The 15,420-nt window shown below is 36.7% G+C and overlaps 1 protein-coding gene across 1 annotated transcript; it reads right to left on the bottom strand.

Annotated features, from left to right (window-relative positions):
- Positions 1–6,406: 6,406 nt before the first annotated feature.
- On the bottom strand, positions 6,407–15,116 carry sec13 (SEC13 homolog, nuclear pore and COPII coat complex component). Its single transcript, XM_015348270.2, has 9 exons — positions 14,917–15,116; positions 14,326–14,370; positions 13,914–14,029; positions 13,390–13,541; positions 12,534–12,667; positions 11,384–11,517; positions 10,995–11,115; positions 10,035–10,181; positions 6,407–6,903 (listed from the first exon to the last, which is right to left on the bottom strand). Exons 1-9 carry the CDS (start codon positions 14,917–14,919, stop codon positions 6,793–6,795), a joined length of 963 nt encoding a protein of 320 aa, XP_015203756.2. The 5' UTR covers positions 14,920–15,116; the 3' UTR covers positions 6,407–6,792.
- Positions 15,117–15,420: the final 304 nt, after the last annotated feature.

The raw sequence follows: 15,420 nt of genomic DNA, 5'->3' as shown, positions 1-15,420 counted from the left end.
TATGAATTCCGCTTGCCTCGTTGTGGAGTCAATGGTAGCAGAGAGAACACTCGATTCGAGCTCGCCAAGAGATTCCAAAGTTACCTGTCGGGAAAAAGCACCATTTTTTATTTCACTTGTGGGAGGGGGGGTTTCACTCTGTATATTGAATTCTTGATCCCAGCATTCACCGTTATGACCAAAGATGCTACAAAAGTAAACGGCTCAAGAGCACTTTCCCGAGTTGTACAAATTATAAATCTTCAACTGTAATTTAAAAAACTGAATGAAACCTTTATCTATGGCTGTCATTCTTAATTTTGGATTTAGGTACTTTTTAACCTGTTGTTTAAGTATCTGCATCTTTGTAAAGAGTATTTGAACTGCCCTGCTCTGATGTAATTGTGAAGTGCTTTCAGATGGCTATTGTATATAAAAATGGAGATTAAACAATAATGCTAGCAATTCTAGTAAGCATTTAGTACGGGGATCTGTCTTCTGGTTGAACAAATAATAACCTTTAGTAATATTTTTTTATAAAGAGATTACCCATATTGGGTAAAATAATGGTTAAAATGAATTTACCTCTAAACTATTGTAATATACAACCCAAAGTAAACACACTGGATTTGTGATTTTCAGAACATTACTCAGTGCTACTGTACAAAATGGGCTAAAAGTGACAGATTTTTGTGTTTGAGACAGATGAGATACTGTAGGTGTTGCAGTGCACACAGGATGTTCTGGGCCCTTCCGCCTGTCAAACAAAAATTCCATCTCTTCAATTTAACCGGACAAAGAATGTACTGAAAGTGGAAGGCCTTAGACAGCTGAAAGAGTAGTCAAACACAACACTTTGAACTCTGAGTTGTGACAACACATAATACAAAGAAGCTTTTTGTATTCACGACTGTTTGTTTAACTGTGTGCTTATTCATGAGAAGATAAACCACAAGCTGACATCATTGCTCGTTCACTGCAAATGTTAAATGAAAAGGTTATAAACAGAGGGTACATTTGAAATGCAAGATAACAAGAGAAGCCCATGACTGTGTGAGGAAAAGTGGACTATAGCAATTATATGTAAGGATGTAACGGTGCATTTTTATACTATAATAAATCAGATAGAAAAATGCATTTCTTAGCATTGATTTAGCCTCAAATGTGGTTTGTACGACTGCTTCCCACAAATGCTGTTGTCACGCAGTAGCTACACTTCACCATTCACCTTCACAATCAACATCAACACATGTAAACAACATTTTCTCATTGTTCCAGAGATCATGTTCAAAACCTGTGTGAAATGCCTACAGGTCAGGAGGGCTAAAGGAGTAAAGGAACATCTTCAGTGCCATTCCAGAAATGTGTAGCTGTTTGTATCGGTGCTTTGACCCTCCTCAGCACATTCATAGTTTCTAAACAGAAAGTGACAATAAATGAAACAAGGTATGTCAGAAATGCCCCCCATCACCCCCCTACCCCCACCACTAACCCAACAGGGGATGTTAATAACACATGAGTGGCATTACAGCCATGAAAAAGTAGGTCACCACATCACAAACTGCATGAATGTCCATACATGGTTTCTTTGAGATCATCTTAGAGGTTTACACCCTGCTAATAAGGATGTGGGGGGTTCAAGTTATTAGGCAAATTGTGTAGAAACTTATTTGCTCAGCAGCACATCATGTGATGTGTCTGAACGGCACTCTAAGCCTCATGCTGAGTGCATGAGTGGCTCTCTTTAAAAGCCTTGTTGTGACATCTGTGCATACATATGTACACATGCCCACACTGTTGTAGAATACTCCCCTGGGTACTCAGTAGACGACTGAACCTCACACAGGGCTTGAGAAATATGACTTTAGACTTTTGTACAATCAAAGGGTCTTTTCTAAAAAAACAGCATACCAATTAGATTTTGGGGGGCTGTTGTATTCTCTAATCTCCTTTCTTGCCATTTCAAGCATTAGTCATCAAAGGCCTCTCTGCCTGCCACTCATACTGTATCAGAGAAGCTCCTGCTTTAGGCAGTCTTTTGCTGGCCTTGTGTGTTTTCAAGATGCTCTCACAGGCAACCCTGGCTCTTTAATTGTAACATTTGTTTTAAATTAAATTAAATCTTAATTGCTTAAGTGATTTTTCAGCAGTATGTGGAGATGTGAGGCATTAAGGGTCAATTAAGCGAATGATGTCTGTGGCTGAAAGGCTGAAATGGAATTGGAGTGCGAGGGAAGTCACCCCCAAGCTCAGAACTCACAGTAAGTAAATTAAAGAGCTCCTAGCTCACCTGGTTTCCTGATGTGACATTCAATTAAAAGGGTAAAGCACTAAAGAATAATATGAATAATTCTTTGCTCCATGCAAAATCCCTATACATGTAAAATGGCAAATAAAAAATTACACGATCATGCACAAATCAGGGGTGTCAAACTCCATTCCAAGACATTTGCAGGATCATTTCACTTATATTCTACCCCTAACCTCACTTACATGGTGTAATTAGGTGATAAACTGAAGGAAATGTACTTTAGCATTTCTATCCAGACTTGGAATCATTTTTAAGAGATACAGTATGTTGAGTTAAATGTTTTCTTAATCATCAACTTTGAAACTTTGAATTTGACCTTGAAAAAATTAATATTAGAACATATCCATCTAAGTCAGTAATTAATCTTGAGTTGTAATGAAAACCAGAAGATCCTACTGCCCCCAGAACACATCATCATTGTCAGTTGTAGTGCAGCCAGCTCCTTCCTCCAGGTCCGCCTCATCTTAGTTACTGAAATTGCAGAGCAGAACTACATTTCTGGTCACAAAAATAAACACATACCGTACACATATTTTCTAAAATATGCAAAATCCATAATGACTTGCCAAATCAAATTAGTTTTCACTATATAAACATGAAGCTAATGAGTGAGAAAAACAGAGGCTGTCTGGACGTGAAAAAGGACAAGAGGGTTTGAATGAAATCTGTTTGGGTGTCAAATGGAAATCCCTCATGAATCTATAGGAGATCAATGTGCTCATACCGCTGGAATGCAGCAGGAATGACAGAAAGCAGGAGCTGCAGAAACAAAGTGGAGAAACGGATAAGAATCCCTTTGTATATTTTAGGATTTTTTTTTCAATGAATAGCAGTCTTTGCAAATTTTCCTGAAATGCACCAAGAAAGCAATTAGTGTCATCTTACATAAGAGCATGCAGATCGTAAAACCTGGCGTAAATCAACCTGCTACACAACAGGAGACTTATCAGTTTCCTCCTCTTATACCATTGAAACTACAATTCAGAAACAACATTAAACGTGGCACCAAACCAAAGCAGTGTAAATTTGCAATGCGGGCTTAGCATTTGAGCCTCAGGTTGTGTAGTTTCATTACATAGGAGCTGCGTTTAATGCAATCATGAAACAGCTGTCCCCCAAGAGTCCCCCAGTATTCCAATGACTAATTTGTGACTGGGATTTTTACTAGCGACATTTAAGCACTTCTGGGTGAAAGAAAGCTCAAGGGAAAGATAGCAAAAAACGACAGGAAAAACATATTGATGCACAGGTTTATTATAACAACAGGTCCCATATTTATGACAGTACAATGAAGCAAAAAGTACTCTTTTTTATAATGTCTTAAATTTCTGTATACCGTAATTACAAAAAATTACATTGTGTTAAATATTTCTAACACATAAAAAATTAAGCTACATATATCACAGATCTACTTAAATAGTGAAATGGAAGGACATTTTAGTTAATGACCATGTTACACCTGAAGTTGTACACTTCCAAAATTCAAGATTTATTTCAAGGTCCTCCGTATTACACTTAAGGCCCTACATGCCCTGACCCCCTGTTACTTCATGGAGCTTTTACATTTATACAGCTCTTGGAAGCAAGTCTCACCCTAAAGTGCAGGGCTGCTCACTATTTCTAAACTTTTAAAAACAACTATGGGTAAGAGAGATTCAGCTAAAGGGTTTTTAATCTGCGGAAATGCTTGCGTAGTTATGGAAATGAAACATCACAGTTCACAGAAGTTCAAATAGGTAGTTGAGTCAGCATGCGTAGGCTGCAAAGAAACAGGTAAAGTTTTATTCCTGCTGAAAAGAAAAAAGACAACATTTCAGCTGTGGAGCCTTCTTCAGTTGTCACACAGGTCCCCATCATAGTTCACCATTTTTATAACTAGACTGAATATTTATTTTTCTAACTTCTATTTTGATTGATTTTCCTTTTATTACCCAGTGGTTTACAGCTTCATTTTTTTGTTTCTGTTCCACTTCTTATATTTTCTGTTCTTTTACTGCCGAATGTTCTTTTATATTTGTTATTTAACTATTCGCATTAAGTTTTTGGAAGCATCTCTTTTGCACAAGACGCCATATTAAATGAAGATTGAATCAATGATATTTTGAAATTGACCCTTCCCAGCAGTGGCTTTCTGATCATGGACATTCAGTCTCTCTGCTCACAAAAGGGGAAGCCATAGCATTGAAGCATAAATATGGTTTAATAGTTTTCATTAGAGGTTTGTTTCCTTAGAAAAAAATATTTATTGAGAATGTAATTTGCCATAGCAGTTTATAAGCAAAGTTCAAAGTAGGTATTGTATAGGTATTGTTTCATCTTCATGCTTTATAGTGGCAGGAATCACTCAGATGTAATACTCAGTTAAAAAAAGTTGCCCACAATTAATAGGACTTTCAGCATTAACACATTTAGGAAGAGTAATTTTTTTCAATTGAGTATAGAATTGTTGGAACATCTTAAAGTCCAACAATGCAAAAAAGTCAAACTGGGTAACATATAAAAGAACAAGTAATAGGTTTATTCCATGCTGAAAAAAAGAAGAAAGAAAACACGTTTCGGCCGTGGATACATCAGAAAGACTACCGAAACCAAAATTATCCTGCAGCAAGGATCACACCTTCCCCCTTCTCTTAATGACAGATTACTCTTCTTCTAAACTTTCTCCATTCATTGGAAGTTTCATTTCACACCTCTCTACACCTATTCTGACTTCTCATCTTTTGATTGGCCTCTCTTTCTTCTGTCCCCTGCTCCTGCTTCTCGCTCCTCCTGTCTCACAGCCTTTGTTCTCCCGCTACATTACCTTTGCCTACTGCCTTGTCTCTCTCACAACTGAAGAAGGCTCCACTGCCGAAACGTTGTTTTCTTTCTTACCTATTACTTGTTCCTTTGCAGCCTACGCATGCTGATGCAGCTACCCACCTGAACATATAAAAGATAAGCTCTCACTGTTTAACATTTAAACATTATTTAACAGATTAGTCAAAATTGAAATTTTGACAGCAGCTGAACTTCTGTTTTTTTTTCTGTTGCCAATCAGGAGCGATTTGAGCATCCTCTTGTGGCTATTTGTGGTAGTACGACAAATGTTCATTTAATCCCTCACTTGACTTTATAAGAAAAACTGGTTTGAAAACCTTAGGATGGCCTTCAGCACGAATACATTTTAAAACAATCATTATGTTTCAACAAAGCCATCTTTATTATAATGAAATGGACTTACTAACATTTGCAGGGATTACATAAATCACAGCTAGATATATTTACCTCCATTGTATAATTATTTTGTTCCTAGGTGAAATTTCAATGAAATTTACTCATTTAGAAATAAAACATTCACTCAGTCCACACTTCTTCTGAGTAGTCACTCCAGCAGGATCCATAAAACTGACCTTGAATCGCACAGGCTTAACATATTTGCTGTTATGGAAACAGCAAGAGAAGAGGCTGTTAATTCTTTACACAATTCATAAATAGCACTTAATAATAATCTGTAGCCTTGCAGTAAAAATAATGGAATGCATTCATTTTAAAAAGAGCTTTTTGAAATTATCATGAACTAGAATGACACAACTCAAGGGATTGAAACAGATATAAAAATTGTAAGATTCAAAATACTCATCTATAGGTTTTCTGTCAAACTTGGAAATTTGATTTTCATAGAGATTATGTGCTGTTTCTCTAATAAAGATTCTGAAGGTGCAGTAATTAAATCAAACATTCTTGAGGGAAATGTACAGGAAATACACATGAAAATACAGCTTTCATTCGGTCACGAAGTATCTGCTCTCGACTGATTAGTGTTATTCCATTTGCTATACCACGTAGTACGTCAGATTTAAAGATTTATTTGAGGGTTCATAAACATTTTGGAGTTAATTTTAGTTATAAATTATATACCGATTCTCCAGCTAAGTTGCTTACCTTTAAGAATATTTCCTAAATGTTTCCTACCTTTAAGATTTTTTTCTAAGAAAGTAGTACAGAATAATCAACAGGGCTTGTAAGGGGGCGTTAGGACCCAGTCCACTATAAATAACACATTGACATCATCAAGGTGTAAACTCCTACTATTAGCAATTTGGATTTTTACACGCAATAAACAGGACAAGGCTATTTTTTTCTGTTTTTGTTAGTTTTATTGGACCTTCTAAACAATGGAGCCTTAGGACAAAACAAACAATAAATTTAAAAAAAATATACAGATAATTCATACATTTCCAGGGGGGGGAAGGGGGGGATAAATTATATCTGACACTTTCAAGTAACAACCAATTAAGTGGTAGGATCTCCAACAGTAGAATTTTACGGCAGTATCAAATCTATCAGCAAGTTCAGACTGCCACCTTCAGAAAGCTGCATTATATGGAGGGACGTCAAAAAGGAAAAGACGTCTTTGTTGGGTAGCATGTGCAGCAAATATAGTTCTACTGTGAATAGTATTTTCCACTGAGAGACGGGGGCAATGAATTTTTAATGCATCTCCAAAGCCATCCCTCCCATCACTGCTCGTTCTGTTGGCCCTCTGTGATGGCAGAAACAGCCCCTTGCCCTTTGTTGACATCACTGATGCAAGCCCACTGGCCATCCACTGACTCCTTCCACAACGTCACCTGAGGGGGAGAGAGAGAGAAAGGCCACTGAGCCACATATCACTGAACTGGTTTCTGCCACTGTGCTGCAGTCATCCCATCAACCTCTGGGGATCAGATTTGTAACTGAGCAATAGTGGGAAAAGACATGGATGCCTTTCGACCACTGATAAAATTCAATACAAAGAGGTGACACTAACAAGCACATTTTATTAATATACAAGGTGTAAATGCAGGAAGGTAAGAATTCCCAGTGAAATCAAGAGAAAATTAGGAAATCAGGAAGATTCCTTGTAAAAGGGAAGCACACACCAGACAGGGAATGACTTCCACAAAATAGTAACTCAGTGTGAGTTTAAAAACAGAGGGACAGGACAATCGTGTAAAAACTAAGCTCCATTACATGTGTACCGGCCTCACTGAAGCTGAAAGAGTACAGAATGTAGGAGTGTTTACCAAATAAAAAATAATTACCATAATATTCTTTTGTCATTACACAGTTATTATGATTCCTATAAACTGCTGCTGTCTTCCATCTTTCCAGTAAAATTTGTTCACCAGAGTGATCAGCTCAAAATCTGTTGTCAAAGCACTGAAATCCCTGGATTTGCAAGGGCAAAATTCACATTGTTCTCAAAGAAGAGGGAAGGGGAAAGATTGGACACTACCAGTTACCCCCACAGGAGCTCCTCTCTGCTTGAACTGTCAAGCTTGAGTTTTATTTTTCTACACTCTACATCAGGTGGTGTCTATTTTTTCTCAAGGTCTACTCAAGGTCAAAATTCCAGCAAAAGAAACTGTGACACTACTTGCACCCCTTGTTCAACAAATACAAAATATTTCATGAGCAATCTGCCCCATTGCTTGTTTTTGTTTTTTATTTTAATGTGCTAATTAATTTCAACCACATATATGCTGTAAACAAACCACATGAAAAAAAGTTCTGATAGATGGCCAAATATTACCATTAAAAAACTTTGACACATAACTTTGATTATGTCAAACAAAATTCACTAAGGCATATATATATTTACTGATGGAAAAACATTAAACTATTTTTTGGCACATTAAATATTGGTTTTAGATTTTTAAGTAAAAGAATACTGAGTACACGATTACTCTCAGCTTCAGGATTTATCTTTACAATAACAAATACACTCCATGCATATGTAAAGTAAGCAAAAAATGTAATTCAGGGATAATTCATCAACGTTCCAATATTCAGCAAGGATAAAAAAAGTGATACAGGCCTTGCAAATACACAGAAAAATAGTAAATTTTAACAAGCTGCTGTAGCAACACATACCTTCAAATTTCAAATTTACCTTCAAAATTCGTAGATATCAAACAAATAAAACTAAAATACCGCACATTCTTTTCTTAGTGTAGTGAGGCATCCAAGGTTATAACTAAGAAGTTATAAAAATACAGGATCCAGAAGTTTAAAAAAAAATTAAGAATAAGTATTAGCACTTTGCATTTGCAAGAGGGATTTAGAAACATCTCCTTCATGGTTTTAAAGCTTAATCTGCTCAATTTCTTCAGGAAATCAGAAAGCACAAAAAAGACAGCAAGCTAACAAAGTTACTGATATATACATCATAAACAGCCCTCTAATGCAAATAAATAATTGTCTGTCAGACTTTTCATTGATCGGCATTTTATTTTGATAACTTCAACAAATACATTTTCAAGGGGCAGCTAAGATCACTGCTCACCAAGAGTAATGTAATTATCAGTCTGCTTTGTACAGTAAGTTGTAAAATCTTTAGAGATTGTTTTATCATAAAGGGGACCCTGTGCTAGTTCATATAGAAATTTGATTTACTGAATTCAAGTGCACTTTGAAAAAAGGTCAGAAAAAAAGAAATTACTTAGAAACACAGAAAGCATAATCTGCAAAATGACCAGGGACAAAAGTAAAAAGTGGTTCTTAAATTTTGACTTCCAGGTGTGCCTGAAGCAACAGTTCAGGTTTCATCTGAAAGTTATAAAAGTGATGTGCTTTTAAAAAAAATTCTGTCACTTCACTGTAACCTTTGTAATAAAAGCTACTGTGGCAAGTACAGGTTTGCCTGGTGTCTAGCAGAGCTATTTAATAATGGAAAGTATTTCCTTTTGGAAATTTTATGAAGTGGAAAACATAACTATTACTACATATACAAAAAGTTCCTGCAATCTATTTCCAAAGAGGGAAATTACTCCAAACATTAAGAAACACTATTCTCAGTTAAACACAGTTTGAAAGATTAATGTACCACATTAATTGTATTCCTTCATCAAATAAGAAGTGATGTCAGTAACACTGTAAAAATAACAAATTGGCATTCATGAGTGCTTTATTAATTTACTATATATATTTATCTGCAGTTGATTAATTGGATGTTTGTAACAAAACTATTGCGGACCAATAGATAATGTAATTTTTTATAATGGTTTAGAATTCAATTAACATTTTTTTTTATTCTCAGTTATAATGGAGACCAAGCTAAAGTGAGACTGGGATGTCTTCCATAAATCTAAGGACTTGCCTTTTGCTTCTTAACTATATGCCAGGCTTAATGCCAGAAGTAATATTAGTTATTATCAGTCTCTCCTATTTCCCATTGAAAGTGGCAAAGGTGACAGATATATTAAATATGCTCCGACACTTCACACTATCCCAAGCCTTATTGGAAAGCTCTTTGTTTTTATTTGGCCATGTACACTTTCAGAATCAATTACTCTTTCACAATCATTCCATCATTCTGACGGAAAAGAGAATCTGGCATAACTCCTGGAACGGTTTTGACAATGCTCAGAAGTATCTAAAGCTGCTGAGGTACGTTTTGCCACTTACGAAAGTAGGCAAGACCGAAAAAAACAAATGTGAATGTCTGGTCAAATGAATTACTGTACTGCATCACAATTAACTGCAATGCTGCTTTCATAGACATTTTTAGATCAATAAAATCATCCTGACTGATGAATAGAAACACCTTGTAATTAGTCCTTTATTTCTTGGCCAGGGTGCTCAAGCATTTAACAACACCAGGACTAGGAAGAGAAAATAGCACTAGCATTAAATACAACACAAAGTTTTATATGTCTCTCTGCTAGGAAGGTTATTCAAACATTTCTGTGCTCATAAAAGACTTTTGTTCAAATCTCACCTTATTGTCTCCTCCTGATACCGCCAAGATATTTCCTGTGATGGACCAGCTCACGTGCCACACCACGTCATTGAACTTATGAAGAAGCTTGGCTGTCCAGGCGTTTCCTGAAGGATCATCGCATGTCCAGATGAAGACCCTGCCATCCTAAGTGGATCCAGACAGAATCAGTATCCAGCAGAAGGGGGTTTAAAGAAAAAACATGCATTCAAAAACATCACTTTTAAACACATACCTTTTCCCAATCCATAAATTCCACCATTAAAATCATGAGACCAATTAGAACCGTTCTTAGCACAATGCAAAATGAAAACAAATATATCACCACCATCTGTAAAGGTTGAACTGTGATCAATGCTTATTCAGAGCTCTAAAATCCTTGATTTAAAACAATTTTATCCCCCTCTTTGAACGTGTAAAAACCTGTAAGAAATACAATAAGCAGCTCAATCTGTAAAGGGACTAGTATGAACTAAATGTTGACAACTGTAGTCTACTTCCGAGCAGTGGCACACAGTTAGTCGAGTGTCACTGGTGTTGAGATAACTCGAGGGGCTAGGGTACCCTATTCACAATGGCAATCTTAGTGTCTAAATGTGCGTTAATGATAAATGCGATCCTTGCAAAAGATTTAAACAAAACTGCATCATGATAAGAGGATAAAACTGCATGGAACTTTTAGCCTGTCTTTATTATAGTCAGGCTTAAAATGGCTTAATCTTTAAAAGTCCTGCCCGTTTCACAACTGTGGCCCCAAACAGAAAGAGAGAAGACCATAAGTGTCAACAGAAGGTGGACAAAGCATCTGCTGATACTGCAGATTGTCAGACAAACTTCACCCTCAGTCAGCCTGCTCCAACAAGTCATCGCTAGGGACACCGTTACCAGTGAGAAAGTGACATCAGCAAACTTCAAACTGGACAAAGAGAAGTTGATTAAGGTGTTATGGAGAGAAGGTACCTGTGAACAGCTGGCAATGGTGCTGGTGGGAAGGCCTATCGAAGGGGCCCAGCCCACATCTCTCACCCAATCACTGTGAGCTTCTAGTTTCTGATCCTCCTTCCACTGCCCATCCTCCTCTCTAGAACAGCAAGACATCCAGGTTACAAACCATCTTCAGAGATATTAGGGAATAAATATGGGAAATACAACTACTGTGCTGCACAGCTGAAATAACCAGAATATCTTAAAAGCACTTTATTCTAAAATAAGTGTCTGTCCCAGAAAAACCCGTAAACCTGTTGTTCACTACTGTAAAAATTAATCATTGAACTTCATGGGGATGAGAATCTTTTTCAGGTGATGAAGGTTAATCAGTAAAAAACAGTGTTCCTCCCATCCACACTTACTTCCAAAGTTTGACCAGGTTGTCACAGCCTCCAGATACAAATCTCTTAATGAGGTTCGGTTTCTGTCCCAGCGGCTGGTCGATGAGACTACCAGGCACGACAGCAGGAGCCCAGCTCACTGCGTTGCAGCCGATCTGCAAAAAACAAACATCTGTCACACAGCTCCGTGCCACGAAAAGCTTTACACCAACCGTGCTGTCCAATTCACAGCTAATATTTCTGTTGCTAGATGTTCACATATTCACATCTGAAGGTGTTTAAAATCCTTTATAACAGTAAAAGGGAACAGAGATGAACAAAAGGAAATCAGCATAGTTTCTTCAGAACAAAACACAGTAAGCAAAATGCACACAAAGCCCACCTAAGATCTTAAGCTAAGCATTCCTGAATTAGGCCCCAACACAGAAGGACATAACTAGCTTTAGACATACGTATAACACATATAGAAAATGTAAAAGAAAGTTCCATGTTGACAGATATATAAGTAACTAATGACAGTTATATTCATTAGTTTCTTTTTAAAATGTTTTCAGTTAATCCACAATGAAATGAATCTCAAAAAACATTAAACTTCTCAGGTTCAACAATGCTGAACATCAACCACCAGTTTATGAATTTCACACAATGGAAGACAAACTGTAAATCATTTCAATGATTCAAACTTGATATTTCACATTTCCAGTTATTTCAGTACTAAGCACTATTAGAAGCAACAAAACAAGAACAATTAACATTACAAAACCATACTCCATTCTATAAAAATGTCCATATGCAGCTTTTTAATCCACTATGTTTGGTATGGGCCACTGAGTTGATAATGTACTATAATTCTTACAATCTTAGAGAGAGAAAATAAGTGCCAAATATTGTTTATTTTGCAAGTTTATTCTGGCATTTACACCGTTTGAATTATTTTATATATAATTTCATATATATATATGCTGTTGATCAAGCTACTGCAATTACTATTAAATGCAGTTTTACACAAACAAAATTTTATAAGCTGAGCTTTCTTTTATTGTTTTCATTGTTGTTCTTTAAGGAAAGAGCTAAACATTCTTTGATGATCTTATGGACTCACAACCTTTAACCAAGTGACACTTAAGATTGAGAAAAAAATGACTTAAAAGTCAAATTAAAGGCCCCTTACAGTGTGTGCGTTACTGATCTTCTTGACGTCCCATTGCCCATCCCCGGAGTAAGTGAGCAGCGATATTGCACCATCTGAGCTGCCACAGGCAAGAATCAGTCCGAAGTCATAGGGCCCCCAGCACACCGAGTTTACTTCAAGTACGAGACAGAGACACAGGGCAGCTTTTAGAAGGCAACCATGCACCACAAGTACTTACTGAGATGCAACCACTTTATACACACATGCTTTTATTACATCTCCCTTATCTTATTTTCATAATAGAACCTTCAAGTCTTTTAATTACTCGACATTTAAGACATTACCAAAGATCAATAACAGTATTTAGGGCACTAAAGATCCATTGTCAAGACTAACCCATTTTAATTAAAGTTAGCTTATTCAATATTACTTCAAAGGTCTCTTTTTTGGTTCATTTTGCTAATACAAGTGGCGATTATCCTGTTAAGGTACTGGTAGAAATTTAGCATGTGTACAATGTAAAATCATGTTTTTCTTCTTCTGTAGACAAATGTACAAACATTTCAAGTTCGTGCTTGATGTAAATTCCACTTTTCTGCCACTGTGCATGCAGAACGAGAATTGCCTTATACTTCAACCTGTTATCTTGTCTCTGTCATTCACAAGTAAAGACTGAAATCAAAGGTAACGTTCAAAAGCTAAAACAGGGAAAAGATATTGGTGTAATCGTCTGGCCTATTTGTGGCAATGGTTATATTGCCTTACAAAAAGGTGATATGAAGTTATCATTAACTTAAGAAAAATACCCCAAGTGCTGGACAGCAAATAGAAAAAAAACTAAAATGGTCCGCAAAAAGGTGAAATGCAGCAATAGCCTGTCAGTTAGTCTGTCTACCTGAAGATTCATGGCCTGTGTACTCATACATCTTGTCCCATGTGCCGTTCTCCTCTTTCCATATGATCACCTTCTTGTCATAGGAACAGGACGCTAAAATGTTCCCGTACATTGGATGAGCCCAGGCCACTTGCCAGACTGGCCCTTCGTGACTGTAGGAAAGTAAGGACAAAATGCTTCAGTATTATTATATTTTCATAATCAGCAGAAATGTAAAAAAAAACTAACAAAAGAGGTTCTCAAATGTTTCCATGAAAGGATAGAAGTTTACAGCTACAAAATAACCATTTACACAATCAAAACACAAGTGAGGCACATGGCATAGGAGTGAGCGCCACCTAATTACACCCAGGAGCACAGCCTCTTTAAGGATTGTGCGTGGTTGCCTCATGTAAAGGATAAAACAGATGATTAAGAACAGACACTACCTGACTCCTCTGGGAATAAATCTCCCAAGAAGCAAAATACTTGTCTGAAAAATACCACTGAACTAGTAACGGTGAGAAAACCATCCCAGAACTTACCCTCTCAAATCGGCAACCAGGATCTGACCTCCGTTTTTCACATCAAATATTTTTACAGACCTATCGGACGAGCAAGTAGCCAACTGGGTACCATAGTAGTCCATCTGAGCATCATGCTGGCAAGAGAAAAAAATACATGGCAAAGAAGATAAGGGCAGACAGGGTCAGGTAGTGTCCAAGTGCTGAAATTCTGAAACATAAAACAGCTGGACACCTTCAATTCCTGGCTGCTTGACAAAAAAGTATAGTACAGTAGAAACTTTTAACAACTAACAACAGACAATAACTAATAGAGGACTTTTTAACGAAGTATAACGAAACTGCATTCTTCAGCGATCTCAAACCGCTCAACTAAACACACAACAGTGGTTATTTAGCATTTCACATAATTACGAAAAGCAGTAATACTCACGATCATGTCCTCATGGGACGTGTCCACAGTATTTATAACTGAAACCTAAGAGGGAAAATTGCATAACTATTAATATTACAATGTAGAGGTTACTTATGAAACCAAACCTTTTTTTTAGTATATTAAACTGTGGTTCCTAATGAACAAAGCTAGCAACTAGGCAAAAACAACAATATGACTCTAAAGACGCCGTGCAAATTTATAAAGCGACTGCACGCAATACTGCTATGTATTGTTTTCAATATTTTGTTTACTAATTACTGAAAACATAAATCAATACAGGAATGTCTCTACAATCACAGGTCGGCAGTTTTTCCAAACCTTAGGCGCCTGTTATCTCAAAGTCCAACATCTACGTTTAGACGTGGCGATTGTCGTTTCGTAAATCAACGATTTATGACATTCATCCTCGTCTTTAAACGTGCTTCAGAAATCTAGATATTGCTTCAACTGTTATTGAAGCTATAACCGTAAGTGTAAAATCAAGCATTTTTTTCAATGAATGAGATACATTCTGCAAACCGATCAAAAACTTTAAATGCAATCGCCATCATGAGACTTCTACCAAGGATTAAAAATAGATTTACTCACCATATTTGTGCTGACTACTGTTAAAATGACCGCTCTTATTAAAAACAATTAATAAATTGGATTTATAATATCTCGTTTAGTCAATTTTGTCTCCCGCTCCAGCCGTTTTCCTCTCTTAGACGTGGCAACTCCACTTCTTCTCTAACTCAACTCCACTTCCGGGAGCATCCCCACTCCTTCTGTCGGGCTACAACAAGGAGCGACGATACAGAGTTCCGAGCAAACATTGATACTCTGTTTACAAAGTTCGCAGTCTACATGGCGTAATTTCACATTTAACACAAGTGGCATTATCACAGTTCTTGCAATACATTTTATCGTCAAATACAAACATGACCAAGTATTTCCTTCCAACGTAAAGGGGCGAACAATTGTTTTTAATTACTAAAACAAACCCATTATGTCAAGAGAGCCATACATATTACCTATATTATTACATAGACAAATAATCGTAAATAACCATAGTAAATTTTCTTTTTTAATTAAAAGGTGACGTAAAACTAA

The sequence above is a fragment of the Lepisosteus oculatus genome, chromosome 4 (assembly GCF_040954835.1).
Source record: "Lepisosteus oculatus isolate fLepOcu1 chromosome 4, fLepOcu1.hap2, whole genome shotgun sequence".
NCBI classification, from domain to species: domain Eukaryota; kingdom Metazoa; phylum Chordata; class Actinopteri; order Semionotiformes; family Lepisosteidae; genus Lepisosteus; species Lepisosteus oculatus.
This window is presented reverse-complemented; position numbering and strand designations above follow the sequence as displayed.

Excerpts from the sequence above, each read along its gene's own strand:
- sec13 (XM_015348270.2), bottom strand. Across the intron at positions 11,116-11,383 it reads AACCTGGTCAAACTTTGGAA|AGAGGAGGATGGGCAGTGGA; the intron begins GTAAGTGTGGAT and ends TTGCTGTTCTAG. Across the intron at positions 10,182-10,994 it reads CCATTGCCAGCTGTTCACAG|GATGGCAGGGTCTTCATCTG; the intron begins GTACCTTCTCTC and ends GGATCCACTTAG.